The following is a 20,200-nucleotide window of genomic DNA, read 5'->3' on the forward strand; positions in this document are numbered from 1 at the left end:
TGGTGAGGTCTTTAAGATGTTGCAGTTTGGTGATACCACTGTTTAATTTCATCAGATGCTAACATTTCGGATCCTCCTGAAAGAAATCTGTAATCTCTCTAAGGAGTATGACTTGTCCATCTTCAAAAGGTCGACCAAATAAGTGAAAAAAATCCTCATTCCTCAAATTTCAATAGGCATCTGAATGCAAGGAGTTCTTAATCTGGGATCTATGAGCTTTCAATTTTGAATATCTTGATAATTGCATTTCAATATGATTGGTTTTCTTTGTATCCTATTTTATCCATTTAGAACATTTTAATGAGGAGTGCATATATCTCACCAGATTTTCAAAGGGGCCCATGAAACAAAAAAAAGATTAAGTTGCTATATCTGGAACAGACAATATAGATGGACAAGAAATTGGGTCCAGAGTTGAAAAGGAGGAGGAAGGCGAGTAGGCTTACTTCTGGGAGAATGCAAAGCATTTTTACTGACTCCCAAACTTCTGTCATACTTTTATTGATGTATGGTAGCAAGACCTAGAACATTACTGCCTCTGAAGAAGTAAAAATGGGCTTCACAAAGATGGCAATGGAAAGATGAATGTTGGATGTTGGGAAGGATGCAATACATAACCAATAAGAAGCTACAAGGAACAGGAGTAAAGGATGTGATCAAACGACTGTAAGACAAAAAGAGAAGATGGGCTAGTCACATGGCCAGAGCGCTCCACTGGTACCTTTAGGGAGAACAGGCTTAGGGTCAAGAGAAGGCAAGAAGTTCCTCCAGCATACTGGGTGGAATCACCTGTGGCAAACCCTTGGGAGGACCCAGATGATGACAGTTGCATAGGATGGATAGGAATTAACCTAAATATTGGAGGGCTTTTTCAAATGAAGTTTACACACACATAAACACATAAATTTACTATATAAGGGCATTATCTGCTTTTTTTTACAAAAATATTTCAGTGAGTGACATATCTTGCCATAGAGACAGATGCTATAAATGGGCAGACCTCTGTCAGGCATCAAATGATATATTTGAGGGACTATATACTCCCCAGAGGGAGAATAATTCAGGGGTTTTTAGGAGCCTACAAGGTTAGTGGCTATACTGCTATGATGACTCCTTCACTTTTACTTAGGATGGGCATCAGGACACTCCCCAGGTGAAATTACAAGATGTAACAGATGTAACAAAGCTCCTTTGTCAGCAGTCACATCAGGTTGTGCACCCATAATTCACTTGCAAAAGAGACCTAATAGCATATTGTGGAGCATTCAGAGGGGGTGTGTGTGTGTGTTTGTGTGTGTGTGTGTGTGTGTGTGCGTGTGCGTGTGCGTGTGTGTGTGTGTGAGAGAGAGAGAGAGAGACAGAGAGACAGAGAGAGACAGAGAGAGGGAGGGAGGGAGGGAGGGAGAAAGAGAGATTCTCTCTGAAATATTCTCTCACCAGAAAAATGCAGAAGATAGCTAAAAATGAACCATATTCCCTAATTTCCAAGTAATTTCTTGGATTTACATTTTAGGAAACTACAGTAACATTATCAGCCTCCCTCTATTACCATTTAGTGCAGATGGGACTTAAGCATTATAGAGAGTAAATTTCTGTATATGAAAAACACACTCAAAAGAATTTTTTTTGGTCATAATTATAATTTAATCTACTTCTTTTGCTCCTAGAGCAGCTGGAGGAAATCACGAAACTGTTGCTGACTAAGACCATTACAAATTTATATTATCCAATCTCAACTGGGCCCTCACTGCCACAAAGAAAAAATTCAATTCCTTCTGGATTCAATATCTCATTTTTCACAGGGGCTGCTTCAAACCTTCTCACGTCTCCACCAAAGGTGCACCCTTCCTCTACCCTTTCTGCTGAAGACCTTGCCTCACACTTTATCCCCTGAAATTGAAACTATTGACCAAGCGTTCCCCCTGCACTACTCCTCCTTGCCTATCTCCTCCTTCAGTCTGGTCCCAGATGATGAGACGTCCTAACTGCTTACCAAGGCCAACCCACTATACTTGTCCTTGATCCCATCCTGTTCCAAATTCTCTGGTCATCTTAGAATCCAGTGATTCTACTATCACCTACTCATATCTTTCCCTATTGTTCATGTCCCATACTTGAAATTAAAAAAAAAATAAAACCCCCCCAAACTTCACTTTCTCTTACCTTGTCCTCTGGCCATCTCCCTCTGTCTCTCCCTACTTTTCCAGTGAAACCCCTTGAAAAAGTCATGTGCATTTGGTGTTCCTCTCTTCTCAATCTCTTCCACCGCCTCTCACATGGCTTCCCACCTCACCATTCAACTGAAACTGCTCACTCCAAAATTACCAATGCTTTTTTCTTCATTCTGATCCTTTTGGCCCCTCTGCAGCATGTGTCACATAGATCCCCTGCTTCCTCTCTAGATTTCAGCGACATTGTTCTCTCCTGGCTTTCCCCTTATCTGTCCAAACATTTCTCAGTCTCCTTTGCTGGTCCTTTGTCCATTTCACCTTCTAACTGTGGGTCTTCTCCAAGGCTGTGTCCTGGACCCACTTCTCTTTTTGCTCTATACTGTTTCTCTTGCTGGTCTCATTAGTTTCCATGCTTCCATGATCATTTGTATGCAGATGACTCCCAGATCTGTATACGTAGCACTACCCTCTCTGCTGAGCTACAGTAAAGCATCTCCAAATGATTCATGGATGTCTCAAACTGACGTCCCAAAGGCATCTCAAACTCAACACATCCAAACCAGAGCTCACTATCTCCCCCAAACCTTTGTCTCTTCAGAACTTTCCTATCATTGTTAAGGGAACCACCATTCTCAGAATACCTGGGTCTACAGCATTGGTGTCATCCCCAACTTCTCATTCTCACTAATCCAAAATATTTAACCTATTATCAAATTGTGTTATTTCTACCTTCGCAGCATTTCTCAAGTACATCTATATCTATCTATCTATCTATCTATCTATCTATCTATCTATCTATCTATCTATCTATTTTCATACATACAGCCAAGATACTAGATCAGGCCCTCACTCTCTCTAGCATGAACCACTAAGTGACTTTCTGATTGTTCTCCTCTTCCCCCACTTCAATCCACCCTCCAATCAACTGCCATGGTGACTTTTCTAAAGCATGGGTCTGTCCATGTCACCCCTGCTCAATGAGCTCCAGTGATTGGCTGTTACTTTCAAGATCAAACATAAACTGTTGTGTTTGGTCTTTGATGCTCTTCACCACTTGGCCCCTTCCCATCCTTTCTTATCCTTTTTAATACCTCATTCCCATCCACATACGCTATCATCCAGCTACCTTGGCCTACTTGTGGTTCCTAGAACATGACATCACCCCCATCTCCTGGCCCTTCCCTCATTGTCATAGTCTCTTATTTCCTCTGTCTTTCTTCAAGGCTCAGCTCAAAGGAGGCTTTTCCCAGTCTCTCCAGGACTGTTTCATATTACCTTTACATACTTGCATATGTACCTTATATATATCAAGAAATTTACATATCGCCTCCTCCATTAGAATCTTTGCTCCTTGGGAGTAAGGACTGCTTTTTCCTTTTTTTGCGTTATTATGTCATCTTTGCATATTACATTGCTTATTACATCATCTGGCACAGAGCAAGCACTTAAAATGTTTTTGACTGAATGATACCTTGTCAACACTGGAACAAAGATCTAAAAAGTTATGACTGGTAATAACATAAAATGCCACAGGAAAAACGTGGTAAAATTAATCCTAAGCAAAACACTTAGACAATTGGCCTATAAGTATGCATTATTCATGTTTTGTAATTAACTGCCACACACAGGGTAGGCACACCAGTCTTGCTGGAGCAGCAAGGAATCCTGAGAGAGAGACAGGAGGCATTATGGGCCAAGCAAGTCAAAACACACCATCACCTTGACCATCATCTCTCCTCAGACCCTGACAGCCCAGAATCCTGAGACTAAGAGCCTGGGGAAAAGCAGTGCCCCACAAACCACCAGAGCTATTTCCAGCCTAGCCCTCGCAGTTGTTATTGATGGGAGAAATTTCTGTAGAAGGTGGGCCCACTTTTCTTATTACCACCAGAAACAAGTTCCACCACCATCAGACAGGTAGGTACAAGAGCCATGGGATTGGCAACCTTGGCTTGTTCCCCCACCACTTTAACCATGGATTCTACTTCCAGCCCAGCCCATCATTCAGGAAGGCAGCTCCTGTGGAGGAATGGCCAATCAACCTCCCTCCCCCAAGCTAGCCTAGTTGGAGTATCAAGGAACTCTGAGAGAAAGACAGGAGACAGCATGGCTCAGACAAGTCAAACCACCACTATCACCATGACTACCATTTCCCCCCTCAGACCCTGACAGATTTAACCCAGGATCCTGAGTCCAAGAACCTTGGGAGAAGCATTGTTTCCAGCCCAGGGCCCTCAGCCATTATCCTGGGGAGGAAACTGTGCAGATGCAGCCTGGCTACTACTCCAGTTACTGGTACTAAAGACCCAGAAAGGAAGGTTGTGACCCCCAGAGTCTTTGGCATTGTCAAGTGGTTCAACATCAGAAACCGATACCATCTTTATCAGTGGAAATGACTTTGTTGCTGCACACTAAGGACTTTGGGATTTCTCCATTTGACTTACAACTGAAACCTTCTATATGTGTCTTCTCCCCCATCAGAATGTGAAGTCTATCTGGACTTTAAAACCTCCTCCTTGCATTTCATTCCCTGTTAAACAATTTATTGCTTAAAATAAGGCTTTATGGGGATTCGTCTGAGGCTGTCATTGTCTATGCCCTATGTCAATCAAGTACAAACTCCAAACAGGATTCAAGCTCCTTCACAGGGTTGCTTGCCCCTATTAACCTCACCTTCCATCAGTCTCCAATATGGCTACAGTCAATGCTCATGCTTTGTTTTAAGATTTGCAAAATGCTTTATGTGCATGACCTCACTTGGTCCTCACAAAATCCCCCTCGACAAAGTCATATATTATTATTAACCCCATTTTACCAATGAAGAAACTAGACTTGCTGGACTGAAGTAACCTGCCAAATATCATACAGCTGGTAAAACGGAAAACTGAAGCCAGGTCCACTGATTCCACTGAGTCCTTCCCATTACATCCCAGAGCTTCCCTGATATTCCCCTCCATCCAAATTGGTCTATTTACTGTTCTCTGAATATGCCAGGGATATTCTGGCCTGTGTTTTTGTTTTTCCTCATTCCATTCCATCCATTTAGAATACCCTCTTCCTCTTATCTAAGCTCTTACCTTGTTTCAAGGAACAACTAAGTCCCGCATGGTCCATGAAGGCTTTCCCTATGCTAGCCCTCATGCTTATACACACCATTGAACCACTGTACTACCTACTGACTGTATTACTCATTTATGATGAGCATGTGTTACTTTGTGATATTATTAATCTTGTTATTTATATGGCTTGTTACCATCTAATAGCCTCTGCAGAAAGGGATTGTATCTCTTTACATACTCAGTATAAAGGACCAGGTGCTACAGATTATATGCATCCAAATAAAAAAATCATTGTTGATGTATGATCATGATATACATGTATAGGCTTACACCAGTATATTTTAATGCACTTGTAAAATAAATTAGGAATAAATAAAGGGGCTACCCACAAGTTTAAAAAAAAAACACAAAAAATATGCCATTAGGCTCTCTAAAGATGCTATATAATTCTAGGTCCAAATGCTTAACTTAAATTTGCCTCATATAAGTCTTTCTTTTGAAAAGTTCTCTTATAGATAAATCTTTAAATCTGTGGGATTCCATGACAAGAGGAATAATGTGAAACTAAGGATTAGGTTGTTTGAAAAGCTTGAAGTTCATTTCCATATTACAGTTTTGTTTAGGTGCAGCTATCATGATACTGTACATCTATTATAGAGCTCCATCTAGTGAGAAATTGCAAACCCTAGGATGGTATCCTTTGCAAAAATAAAAGAGTGAAAGCAAAAAGATAAATTTGTAGGGCAACATATGCTTACTATAATTCTTCAGGACACACCTAGAAGGAATAAATTGAAGCTGAGAACTTGACTCAATAAACAAATATCTATTCTTATCCCCTCTAAAAAGGGGTTTAGAGGGGCTTCCTCTAAAAGGGTTTTCTAGAGTTGTCACTGTTTCCAATGCATATTTTCCTGCTTTCAAAAATGAAATTGGGAGGACCAGAATGTTTCAGGAATGTTTTTGGAGTGTGGAATGAATCTGTGCTTCCCAGTACTCACTTGAAGGACTGCATCCCTCTCCTCATCAGAGAGACGTTTCATGGCTGCTTTCCTCAGGTTCGCCTTCACATAGTTATCATATTCTTCTTGTACTTTTTTAACTTCCTCATTTCGCTTACATATGTATTCAGGAATAGTGCCATAATCCTGAAAGGATTTTGAGAAAAATATTTGAGATGATCACTATATGCATATTTCAGTTTGTTTCCCCTTTGTCAGTACGCTATCAAGATCCTTGGTCTTGTCATCTGCAAAAGGAAGGTGTTCTATTTCTAAGTCCTATGACTCTACAAATGACTGAGAAGAAAATGAAGACATTGTTGAATTTGTTTGCCATGGAATATCTTAAAGACTTAATTGTTCCCGTCTGGTTTGAGCTGTTGTTCAAATGTTCTCTCTTGATGAAATCATTTCCCCTCCCTGGCACCCTTGGATTCCAGTCTTTAAGTGCAGAAATGACTACTCTGATCATTCTCTGTTCCCAGCTCTTCCTTACTATTACCTGATTGGCCAAGGCCTGGATTATGCATGGACATTTAGCTTACCTAATAGGCTGAGCTTTCTTTTGATCATGCCATCACCCACAAATGCACCACTTTTATGTTCAAGAATTCTGAAATCCCCTTATCCCATCATAACCTATTGACTTTTTCACCTCTCCCCTTCCCTTCCCTTACAAAACTCTACCCTTCATCCATACCTCTGATATTCTGACCCCTTGCTTTTCTTCTCTTTTCCCCATCTTGACTCCTTGGTGAACTAATTCAACTCTACACTGTCCTTAGCTCCCTTATGTTACTGATCATACGCAGCCAAGTTTCAGCCTTGGATCACTCCCACATTCTATGTCTTCACTCCTGCTAGACGTGCTGCTGAACAAAGATGGGACCTCTCTGCTTCTAGACAATCCTGCTATACGTATACTCCCACAGCTCCCCCTGCTATATCTGTACACATTGACTTATGTGTTTTCCCCTCCAGGAGATTGTAAGTCCTGGGAGGGCAGAGACTGTCATTTGTCCCTTTTTGTATCCCCACTGCTTAACACGGTGCTGGCACATAGTAGGGATTTATTTACTGATTAACTTACTCATTCAGAGAGGGTCCAGGACAGAATCTTTGATTTGAAAGGCATAGGAAACTGAGAAGGAATCAGGGATCGTTAGCTTCAAGTCAAAAAGACTTGACTGGAGGTGGCTGATAGCTATCCTCAAATATCTGAGAGGATGTCATCTTTTAGAGGAATCAGATTTATTCTGTTTGGCCTCATTAGGCAACCTTAAGAGTAATAGGTGGAAGTTAGAAAGACACAATCTTAGGCTTGATGTAAGCAAAAACTTCCTATTAATGAGAGTTTGCACAAAGTTGTCTTTTTCCTATCTTTCCATCCCTAGCACTTAGCCCACACAGCCTGGTGCACAGAAGGCACTTAATCAAAGTTTATTAACTGACTGCTTCTTCACACAAGTTCTACCCAAATGAAGTTGTTTTGCATTTAACAATGTTTCAGTGCTGATGGACTGAATGAATCCTAGAACTTGATCAAAAAATCAATATGCCAATTACCCTTGATATCACCCATGTGGGCACTCTTTGTCCAATAGTACAGATTACAAACAATATATGAATTCTCATCCTGTGCAGCTCTTCTCCATGCTTTCCCAAAAGTCTGTAATACTATAATAATAATCTAATATCTTTTCCTAGGCATTTTAATATTCTGTGGATATCAAAGCAGCCCTCAGAATCGCCATCTATTATTATATCTTGCTCTGGCTACATGACTGACCAATCTCATTTGCTGATCAAATATAGTACATGCTCTGGAACTACTCTCCCACCTCACCCTTCAACTTGCACTGCAGTGGGGGAAGGCTGTTACTACTTCTCTCTGAATGCTAGGGGACCCAGAGGACCGTTGGGCTATCTCTCTACTGCTATAATTCGTGAGTCCCTAACAGTATGCGTCTTCCATGACTATCAGTTGATATTAATTAGTCAGCCTGATATATATACATGAGCATTTATTAAGTGCCTACTGTGCTATGTGCCAAGTAAGCTATTTACGAAAATTTATCCCATTTGATCTTCATAATAACTCTTGGAGATAGGTGCTATTATTATTTCATTTGACAGCTGAGAAAACTGAGTCAGAGATTAAGTGACTTGCCCAGGGTCACAGATAGTAAATGTTTAAGGCCAGATATGAACTCAGGTCTTCCCAACCCTAGGCTTAGTGGTCTAGCTGCTGTGCTACTGTAATGGTAAGGGAATTTGAAGGTCTTCCTGCTTTAATAGACCCATGTGACCCGCTCTGAGCTTTGGCCCAGCCCACAGCTAGAGTCACATGGTGGGAGAAGCTTTTGGAACAGGTAGAACAAGGGGAGCTGAGACTGAGGCGGAGTTGGGAGAAAGACAGGCAGAGCTGAGGTAGAGCAGCTAGCTTGAATGAGAGAGGGTGGAATTTTGCCTAGGGGAGCTTGTTTGTGGGCAGGCCTAACAGAGGGAAGGCTTGGGGATGGTAGTCCTCCATCTACTGGTAATTTGTACGAACCTCCTTATCAGCATGGTGGAATTGGCTTTCTAGTATATGAATAAATGTTTTATTTTCATTTTTGAGAGAAAGTTTTTATTCTGAGAATTTACTCTGGAAATATGCATGTATATCCACAGACGTTGCTATGCATATCACATTGATGCTACAGCTACCTTGCTGCCTCTCTTCTTTGTTCTTTCCTTTCCTTCTTTCTTTTCTCTCTGTGTGTATATATATATACACACACATACACTACACACAGACACACACAGTGCCCCTTACCTACTTACTTGTATCTGTATATATACACACATAAACTACATGCAGACACACACTGTGCCCCTTACCTACTTACTTGTATATGTATACATATATACACACATATACCACACACAGACACACACTGTGTCACTCACCTACTTATCTGTATATGTATCTATGTGTGCACACATACTATAAACACAGACATACACTACTTATATGTATATGGCACTGTTCTTCTATTTGGAATTTTTATATTATTTCCTCAACTAAAAAGATAAGCACTTTTAGTAACCATATTTCTCCATTTCATGTCTCACATAACAATAAAAAAGATGACTAACTTTATTTCAAACCAAGTTAATTATTTCTACAGTTATACTTTGTAAGGTATCTTAGCTTAATAAAAATACCCTGTTGAAAGAAAGTCCTTTAGGGCAACATTTTGCTGAACTAAGCGAAATGCTTTTTTATAATTATCAAAAGGTCAACCTTGTCAATTCATGTTTAATATAATAGATGATCCTCCCTGCCTCCCCATCGAGACACTGACTGTGGTGTCTATGGTGCATTCCATCTTGATGCTCCGTTCTGTTTTTTCTGTCTCCCAAAGACATGTTGTTCTTGACTCTGTTGGTATATTACTGGACTCCATCTTGTCAAGTTATCAGACTGAAGGGGTAACTTTCAACATGCATGCTAATGATTTTGTATATTTTGGCTACCTGCAGAATATGCAGTTTGCTTTTTAAGTACAAACTTTAGATAAACATAGTATTTGGTATCCTTAGAATACAGCTTTGAGCTTTCGGACTATTATTCTTGGACACTATGACTTTGTAAAAAGGTCCATAATCACTTGCATGTCCTTATGTATTCATGTATGCACTTTAAGAGTAAAGTCTTCAATATACATTCTGTGTTACTATCTAGAAACTTCTGATAAAATCATTAGGTAGAAAGACCTTTGAGAGTTAGAAATAAATTCTGACAATAACTTCTGGCCTTCCTGTTTACTTGCGTTGCTACTTTAATTTTGCATGTTATTGTTACAATGCTCTAAACTATACTTCTGTAGTGTGTTCTTATATTTAACAACATAAACTTGAAAAATTACTTGTGAATTTCGAAAGTATAGATGGATGGGACCAGTGACAAAAGCACAGATGGTTTAATTTTTTTTTTTCCTAAGGAAAGCAGGCCATATAACCTTAAAATCTGTCCACCTATGCATTTTAATTCTTCTCTTACAAAACTCGGTCATGAAAATTATTTTTGGGATAAAGGCACACTATTTTTCAGTGTCTAGAGACAATAGAAATTTTATCAGATATTCTCAGAGTTTTTGTCCCCTTTCTCTGCAAAAACAAACAAATTGTCCTATTAAATAATGTTAATTCTTTATTCCCCCTTGCATGACTTTCACACTTATAGGTCAAGTGGTTCTAGAGTTGCATACCACATATTTCCATTATTTTGTTCCTAAATTCTTGCAAAATGATTAATAAATTAGTTTAAAAAATTTTTCTCATAGGTTTGTCTTTGAATATTTATAATAGCCATAGTCTAAGAGAAGGCTAATTAGAACTATTTAATAATTCGTATAATTGGAAAGATACCAAACAATTATGACTTTCATTTACTCAAGTAAATCTGGAAATTCAATTATAGTTCCCAATGATAAATCGATTCATCATACATTTGGGCTAAATTCAGCTACAATGGAAGGCAGGCAGTGACTAGGCAGAAGGTCCTTTGATAGAACTTTTTCTTTTGCATTGGGATTTCATTGTTATAAAGAAATCTTAGTGAATCAATTCCTTCAATCAATGAAAATCAGCAGCTATCCTGCTACTCGCTTGTCTTTGGGACTACTGCTTGAGGCCAGTATGGGTCAGGGAGTAGCTGAACCTATGTTTTCCCAACTCCCATGTCCAGCTCTTTCTCTGCTATAACCCTCAAAGTATAATATGTGTTAATACACGAAATAATTATTAACGCTAATTTAAAATGTTCATGGGTCTTAAGCCTTTAACACCATTTGTCACAAGACTACCTTTTTGTTGATGTATTTTGGAACAAGTCCTGAAAGTTCCAGGCCATGTCTCTCTCCAGTCCTTGTATCAACATAAATGGGTTTAGGCTTCTTGGCCACCCCCATGATGACATCGGCTGCATTTGTGTTTATAAAGTTTTTTCCACTCTGAATTCCCATAATTGGATGATCAGTTCTCAGTGGCACAGGAGGCTTTTTTGCTCCAGTCTTATCGGGTTTTTTGTCACCTAAACATAAAATTCCTTGTCGGTATTACAGATAGAAAACTATTAATAAAAAGATTTTCAAGTATTTTAAGGGCAACAAACTAGAAATGAAAATTTTTATGATATATAATAAAATTAAATATACCATAATAAATCCATGAATCAAATTTAAATATAAATCATATGCGGTATTATCTTCAGATAAAGCAAAAAAGGTTTTTGTCATATGTCTAATAACTGGTAACTAAGTTCTAGTAGAGAGAGCAGTGGACTCAGAAAGACTTAAATGTGAAGGCTGCCTCAAACACTTATTAGCCTTGTGATCTTGGACATATCATTGAATCTCTCTTGGGCTTAGCTTCCTGATCTGTAAGATGAGGATAATAACAGCACCTAACTTAAGGATGTTACGAGGATCAAATGAGATACATACAAAGTGGCAGGCAAACTTTTAAGTGCTATATAATCATTAGCTATATAAACTGAGATATATAAAACTTCACATTCCCCTGTTTAAGCTCCTTAAGAAAATAAATTTTTTTCAGGATTATGGATAGAATGTGGTTTTTTTTAATTTAATATTTGCTATGTCAGAGGTAAAGGGTCATAAAAGTCCACAAATAAATTAAATTGTTGTTAAACCTTTAATAAGCCCAAACCACTTTATTAATTTTTAAAATGACAGATATTCTTTAAAAATGTCCTCATATAAACACACATACACATAAACATATACTTTCCATATAATTGATACGTATTCTAAAGGCTGTCTCCAAGCAGATTTGCAAGGTTGTAATTTGGTATATCTCAGTGACCTTCCCAAGCACCTTCTGGCTGATTGATCCCTTCACACACCAATTCTCGAGCCATTCCTTGAAAGTTCCATTACTCATGTTTTATATCTTATTTTTACTTGGTACTTCCTTTAGCAGTCAGCCCTGATAAACTTAGCCTCCAGGTGATTTAATTTCACAAACATGTATTAGTGCGCACTGTTAGGTGCAGTAGGGGTCAGTAGTGAGAGTACTGGGTTCAAATCCCATCACTAATCCCCAGGACCTGTGAAACAATCTCTCTGCCCATGTCTTTTTTTTTAAGCAATAAAGTGGTTTAAAACAAGTATTTATTAATGACTATTAAACAGGTAATACTGAAAAAAACACACATATAACATCTACTGTGGTTTCTTCTGCTAATCACACATTCTCCTTTACCTACTATCTTCCTTCACCTACCAAAGTAAGTTTTCAATTTTATGTTTAATTTTTAAGTGAAAAGTCAACCTCTTACACATCTAACACATACATAATAGTCATCAACATTTTAATATATTAAACAATATTTGCTTTACACTTTTAACATTTAATACATGAAAAGGGTGTCATACTTACTGAGTGGTGGTGGTGGTGGTGGTGGTGGTGGCGGCTTGGGTGGCTTTAGACGTTTCTGCATAAAGTCTTTTGGGGTAGGCACATCAACTTTTGCTGGCCCCATAGTTTTCCATGCAGCTTTACCTTTTTGAAACTCATTTTTCACAGTTTCCTTAAATATTGATACGTACCTTGAATTAAAAAGAAGTCTAATTATTCAGCATTCTTTATTTAAATAATTTCTAACGGTGAAAATGCACTGATTTTCAGCAAATTAAATGTTCTGTGTTTATGTAAAGGAGTTGCCATCAAACTTTACCCAATCACCAAAACACAATGAGGTTTTAGTGTCCAGGGCAGCCACCTGTTTCAAGGGTAGAGAAATCTGCTAATAGTTCAGGTCAGAGTTCAGGTCAGAATTGGGTATATACACTAGTGAACTTAATAAGCTAGGCATTAAGGTACTTTAACACAACCATGCCTTGGACACAGTGATACCTGGACACTATTCTACAAAAGTGCAATTTGGGAACCTCTTTAGCAGGAAAGAGACTCCTATCGAACCACTACTCTACTCCTCCATTAGGACTGGGCTACATTTCCTTTTCCTAGTTATACTACTGCCCTGAAAACTATATCTTAGGATTTACAATATGTATTATTCCTGAAAGTTATACTGAGGTCAATTTTTTTGTAAATCTTAAAAGCCTCATTTGCCCTTCTACAATTAGTCTTTGTAAAAGATTTTTAAATCTGGCTATTCATATTTGGTTTAAATGCTGTGCATCAATGTTCATGGGATTTTAGTATTATTAACTTTACAAATATACAGTATTACTGAAATGGTCAAATATTTTCAAATGAATTATTCTGATAAAATAACCAAATTTTTAACATGGAAAGAAACAAAATATTTCAAATTCTAAACAATTTGTGGATTCAGCAGGGAATAAAAAGTTAGAAACAGTACAATCGCAAGAAATGGCCTGTCTTGTCACCTCAGGTCTGAAGCATATGATTCAAAGTGTATTATTAAAAAACAACGACAGACAAATAAGTAGCTATGGAAATATTCATATGGCGTTTTCTTTATGATGGTTCCTCGGATTTTTCCAATCGGCGATGACCTGGACCATGGCTTATAATATAGGAGTGTTATAACTCTTAAACTCAACAAAGGTAAGTAAAAATGTATCCTTCTAAGTGATGAAAATCTAATAAAAAGTGTTTTAAACTGAAAGGGAAAGACTTGAAAGAGATAACTGCCTACACACACACACACACACACACACACACACACACACACACACACATTAAACTAGATACCACAGAGAGTAGCTAAAATGTAGGAAAAAAGCAGTAGAGGGTACCTAGAATTTTCAGGAGACATCTAAGAAAGGAACTAGTGATGATATCCACAGCTTTGGAGGCTTACCCACAACTGCTAACAAATTAGATTAACTAGAGTTGTTTTTGTCCTTTGCTGCCGAAGAAGACCATGCCATCAGAGAAATGATGACATGACTTGCACTTGACTTTGTTTTGAGTGAGGGATGGCTGTGCAGGTCACCAGCCTCACTTCTCCTCCACAGCCATCTGGATCCAGTGACCAGATATTCATCAGGATGACTGGAGATGACCCAGGATGCACTGGGAGACTTTGGGCCCTTCAGATTTGGCAGAGGACAGGACAGGAGAGGGAAGGGAGACAGTAAAACCGAAGTCAACTGGGTATCTTTTGGCCATCCAAATTTATCTTCCTTTGGAGAGGAGAAGGAAGGGGAGGGGGAGGCAGACAGGAGAGGAGGAGTTGAGTTACCCAGCTAGCTGGGTCCCCATTCAGCCAGCTGCATCTACTCACAGGATTGTGTTTGTCCTTCACGCTGAAGAAGATCATGCCATCATAGAAGTGATGAGATGACTGAAAACAAAGCTAACAAGTTATTTAACTCAAGAAAGAAAATTTCACTTCATAGATCTCATCGAGATTCAGTAAACTGCAACCTTTCACTGGAATAAAGATGTGTGTGTGTGTGTGTGTGTGTGTGTGTGTGTGTGTTGGAGATGGAAGGGGTGGAGGAGATAAATAAACAGAGCAGCAAACTGCTAAGAAGATATACTCCTGAGATGAAATTCAGGAGCCAGACAGGGGAAGAACGGTAACAGGCATTTGGGTGAAGATTTAGATACAGAAACTGAAGCAATATCGCCCCTGGAGTTTATTACATAACACTCAGACAGAAAGACAAAATAAATGATGTGTTTTGGAAACAGATTACAAGTCTGGAAGAGAAAAATGATAAAATAGTGATGAGAGATCTTGAGTTATCTAGACATCTAGATCACTGGAATTGGATATCTAGATAACTAGATAATTGGAATGTTATCCCTAATGAAAAAAGAGCAGCTGACAATTTTAAAAAAATTATAAATTTAATATTGAATCAATACAACTTAATTTCAACTGTAATTATTTACATGTAACTAATTCCAATGCATAAAATGTCATAACTCTTTTAGTCACTCTTAAATCTCTATTAAGATTTTTTTTTGTTCATTCATTATTACTTTCCCTCACCTACGGTTGAAATAAGCATGGGCTCTGCTCTCTCATTTCTTTTCTCCTGGCAGTATTTCCTAAAGGGCTTTACAGATCTTTAAATATTCATGATGCCTGTTCTTAATTGCATTAGTTTTGTTACATTAATGTACCACAATTTAACCATCTCCTTATTTTTGTACACTTAGGTTGCTTCCAATTATCTGCAATTACAAATATTGCTATTATGAAAACATTTGAAAAGACAGACTTTATAAAAAAAATATTTTATGGCAAAACATTTTCAAATTCCTCAGAGAGTACGATTATTTTGTAATTTTTACTGAATACTGTTAGATTGCTCTCTACAACAAACCAATATTGAGTTTCTTTTCTTTAAAATATTCTGTGTGTGCCAATTTGATAAGAATGAGGCTGAACACAATTTAAATTTATATTTCTGTGATTATTGAGGTTGAATATTTTTTCAAGTGATTATTGACAATATGTTGCCTCTTGTGAAAACCGTTCATGTCATTTGATCATTTATATATCACAAATTTTGGGAGATTCCTTTTAAAACTTTAAATAGTTCCTTATATATTTTGGATATAAGGTTTTTGTAAAATTTGTTATAATTTTCCCCAATCTCTTATTTTATTTTTAATTACATTATTTTGGAACATATTTTCATATAGTTAGGTCCTAACAATTCCTTCTAAATATTTCTTCTAGGGAAAAGTCATTTCTTATCTGTAACTGAGCTAAATATTATACCATCTTTTTTATAGTTTTAAAAAAGTGTTTAAGTCTATTATACAACTGGAATTTGTTGGAACACGTACCATGTAAAAAGTGGATCTAAATCTATGGCAAAATTTGTCAGATAACGAATTCTTTCCCCAGGTTTTGTTTTTATAGGTTGGTCAAAAATTAATCTTTTGTTTACATTTGGTTAGATGTCTTGTGTCTATGACTCAATTCCATTGATCTATTTCTCTGCTTTTTGCTCAATTGCAGAGTGTTTTGTTGATAAATTTTTGTGATTATAATTTTGTAATATTTTGTAAATATAATTTAAAATATGGGAGGATAAGATCATTTTCTGATTCTCACCAGCACTTGTTGCTGAAGTAAAAATGATGGAAATCTTGGGGGTAAATGACTACCACTCCACTGAGAATTAATACAAGACGAAAGAGGAAAGCCAGGGACAAGTCTAACTTGTGTCCTAGATTTTTGGAAGGTAAACTTCAAAGGATGCAAGGAAAAGGGAGGTAGGATTTCATAGCCTAAAATTCTACAGGGAAAGTCAATCTAGGAGAGATGGATGGCTCTCAGAAATGACATTTTGAAGTTACAAAGACAAATAATGTTACTAGAAGGAAAAAAGCCTAGTTGTCTAAAGGGAATAATGTGAATGTACAAGTATTTTATTGATCACCTTTGCTTTAGAAAGACACATACTTCTCTTGACTCATAAGCAAGGGAGGACAGGTAAAAAGAATGAATGACCAAGTTTGGAATGATCCTGATAGCACCAGGAGTACTAAGCCTTAGAATGAGCTAAAGCTAGTAAAGAATGCTAAGAATTACAAAAATCATGGTAATTTTAAAACAGCTATTTTGGGGAAAAGAAGAGGCTTGAAAAAGAGACTGCTATTTGGGATTAGTGTTGGGATAATGCTGATACCGGAGAAAAGGAAGAATTACTAGGCTTTTTTAATTTAAAATTTTTTTTCTTTTTTTTTTTGCTGCCAAGGAGAATTATTTTTAGACTTGAAAGGACAAACACGACTAATAAGGAGTTAAAATTCAAGGTAAACAGGGAGATAGTAAAATAGTTAAAAAAAAAAAAAAAGATACCTATTAGCCACTGACAAGTCTGGTTAGTGGTTCTGCCCCAAGTTTCGTCCTACTTCCACCTACTACTAGGCTGCCAAGGATGTTTTTCTGAAGTGTGGATGTGACCATGTTGCTTCTCAGATCCCTATTATTACCTCTAGAATCAAATATTAACCCTCTGTTAAGCAATTAAAGAGCTTTCTACTCTGGCCCCTTTCTACCCTCCCAGCCTTCTGGTCTACTCCCCCTATTAAGTCTGATTCAGCACTGCTGACCTCCTGCAGTTCAACATGTACTCTTCTTCCTCCCTTCTCTGGGCTGTCTGTACCTGCAATGCTTTGTCCTCTCACCTCAGTCTCTCACTTGCTTCAAAACTCCATAGAGGTCCACCTTCCTCTCTTGCCCTTTCTGGTAACCAGTGGCCCTCAGATTGCCTTCCATCTACTCCATGTCTTTTATTTACACGGTTTCTAAGTACAACTCCCCTCTGACTCTCTCTACATGGCGTCCCCCCTATTAGGAGGGCAGGGCTGGTTTTGCCTTTCTTTGTATCTCTAGCACTTAGCATAGTGCCCTGCACATAGCAAGATTTAAAAAAAGCTCGAGTGACTAAATGATCAGGGGAAGAGGGCAGAGGTAAGGAGATCTGAAAGGAGTCTATTGCATGTGTCCGTGTGGGCAGTAACCTTCAAAGGTTCAGACTAGCATGGTGACAATGGCAATGGGATGGTAGACAGACTGTGGAACACATAGGATTTAACTGACTGGACCAAGGAAATGAGGGAGAGAGAAGGATCAAACACCACCCCATGATGACAAATGTGGGAGAAACAGGTGAATAATGATGCCAAAGAGAGCAGAACGAGGAGATTTACAGGGAAGATCACGGATCTGGTTTGGACATGATGAGTTATAGGAAAAAGAGAAATATCTAAATGGACATACATGTAAGAAGCTGGAAACATGGGTCCAGAGCCTAGAGAAAAGATCTAGATTGGTGACAAAAATAATAAGTCAATATTTATACAGCACCTATTATATGCTCTGGAAGCAAGGGGTGCTAGTATTACCTCTGTTCTACAAAACTGAAGCAAATAGAGGTTAGGTGATTTGTCCAGTAGCATAGCTAGTGTTTGAGGTTGGATTTGAACTCAGGTCTTCTCAGCACTCTATCCACCCTGCCACCTAGATGCTGCTGTGGTGCACTGCATAAAAACTGGCAGTTGATATCACAGGAGATGTTCATGAGAAAGAGAATTTAGAGCAGACATGGGGCTTCTTTAAACAGATAAAGGAAACCAAGGTAGACAGAAATTAAATGATTTGCCCAAAGCTAGTGAGTGTTTGAGGTTGAATTCAGAATTTCCTCACTTCAGGTGTAGGAATCACTCTACTACATCACCTAGAGTGTTGTGGGATAGGATGGCAACTGGATGGGGGTAGAAGAGCCAAAGCAAGGTTTTTTTATTAGTAAGGAATGCTGAGTGGGTTTTCAGGAAATTGGGAAGGAGTCAGTGAAGTAGGTAAGACTAAAGATGAATGACTGAAAAGATGACTCCTTGAGCATGGTCCTGGATGAAGTAGAAGGGAAAATACTTAAGGATACAGGTAGGGATTAGGTCTAGCAAGGAGTAAGAATATCTCTTCTTTTGAGACAGGAAGGAATGACTCAAAAATAACTATAATGAGAAATGTTAGGGATGAGGGAAGAGGACTTCTTGTTGTCCAGTTGTTTCAGTCATGTTCAGCTCTTCATGACCCCATTGGGGGTTTTCTTGGCAAAAATACTCTAGTGGTTTCCCATTTTCCTTCTCCAGTTTGTTTTACAGAGGAGGAAACTGAGGCAAATAGGGTGAGGTGACTTGCCCAGGGTCACAGAGCTAGTAAGTGTCTGAGGCCAGATTTGAACTCAGGAAGATGAGTCTTCCTGAATTCAGGGTGGGTGCTCTATTTAGATAAGTAGCTGGGTAAACTGCTCTAAGTGTAGGGCCTGGGTATAGAGTTGGGGAGTTAGAAAATAATGTCAATTCAAATCTTACAAAGAATTTTCTATACAACAGCTCTGAGTGGGTCATACTTCCATCTCACAAAAGAAACCAAAACTCCAAGGAGTTAAGTGACTTGCTCACCATCACATAGTACTTGCCCCTTCAAACCTTTCAAAAAGGTGTGAAACTGACAGTCTGGAGAATGAAATAATTTAAAAAGCAGGTTTCTGGTGGAGCAACCTAGAGATCTTTGGCCCTATGCTGTTCGACATTCTCATGAGACTTGGATGAAGGTATTAAATGGATTACTTATTGAATTTGCAGGTGACACAGGGCTAGGAGGCTCAAGTAACATGAAAAAAAAAACATAAAATGTTGATACAAAAAGACCTTGAACCTCACATGGTGGGCTGAATTAAATAAGATGAAATATAAGAGGGATAAATGTTTATAAAATCTTATACTTAGGGCAAGTTTGTTCAACATCAAGGTCACCTGGAAAACACCTGGTGATTTCAGTGGCCTTCAAGCTCGATGTGAGTCAACAATGTGATAGGGAAACCTAAAAAGTTAATGTTAGAGGCAGCGTCCAGAGCAATGCATGTAGGAATCACAGAATTGGAGAGCTGGAAAGGAATGCAGTAGCTATCTGGTCTGACCCATATACCAAAGGAATCCCCATGATAATGCACCTGACAAGTGGTTATCTGGCCTCCACTTGAGAACCCTCAAGTAGGGGGAACCCATCGCCTCCACAGACAGATCGTTCTACTTTTGGATATTTCTAATTGTTGGGAAAACTTTCCTAATATCACGTCCAAATTGGGTTTTTTTTTTTCAATTTCCACCCAGTGCTCCGCTTTCTAAGGCCAAACTCAACAAGTTGACATCTTCAAATACCTGAAGACAGCTATCATGTTCTCCCCAAGTCTTCTTTTCTTTGCATACTCTCCAGCTTATCCATGACTTTTTTAGACTATGATGCCCAGAACTGGACGCAATACTTCAGAAGAGGTCTGATGAGAGCAGAACTTACAGTGGGACTATCACCTCCCTATGCCTGGAAGTTATGCCCCTTTTAGTACAGACTGAGGTTGCTTTAATTTTTTTGCTGCCATCTCACAATGTTAAATGTTATAGTGAACTTTTAGTCCACTAAAACTCTCAG

General features: G+C 38.4%; 1 protein-coding gene and 1 long non-coding RNA gene across 2 annotated transcripts in view; one reads left to right on the plus strand and one right to left on the minus strand.

The window, feature by feature from the left end:
• ENKUR (enkurin, TRPC channel interacting protein) overlaps positions 1 to 20,200 on the minus strand; it is a 28,488-nt gene that overhangs the window by 3,566 nt on the left and 4,722 nt on the right. The window contains exons 2-4 of the mRNA XM_072651752.1: positions 12,682 to 12,851; positions 11,085 to 11,311; positions 6,232 to 6,378 (exon numbers count right to left, since the gene is read on the minus strand). Coding sequence (XP_072507853.1) covers positions 6,232 to 6,378; positions 11,085 to 11,311; positions 12,682 to 12,851 — 544 coding nt within the window. The remainder of the gene's footprint in view (positions 1 to 6,231; positions 6,379 to 11,084; positions 11,312 to 12,681; positions 12,852 to 20,200) is intronic.
• Positions 2,961 to 10,025, plus strand: LOC140532818 (uncharacterized). Its single transcript, XR_011976677.1, has 2 exons — positions 2,961 to 4,088; positions 4,163 to 10,025. It is a non-coding gene; the product is annotated as an uncharacterized lncRNA (long non-coding RNA).

Source organism: Notamacropus eugenii, chromosome 3 (genome assembly GCF_028372415.1).
Source record: "Notamacropus eugenii isolate mMacEug1 chromosome 3, mMacEug1.pri_v2, whole genome shotgun sequence".
NCBI lineage: Eukaryota > Metazoa > Chordata > Mammalia > Diprotodontia > Macropodidae > Notamacropus > Notamacropus eugenii.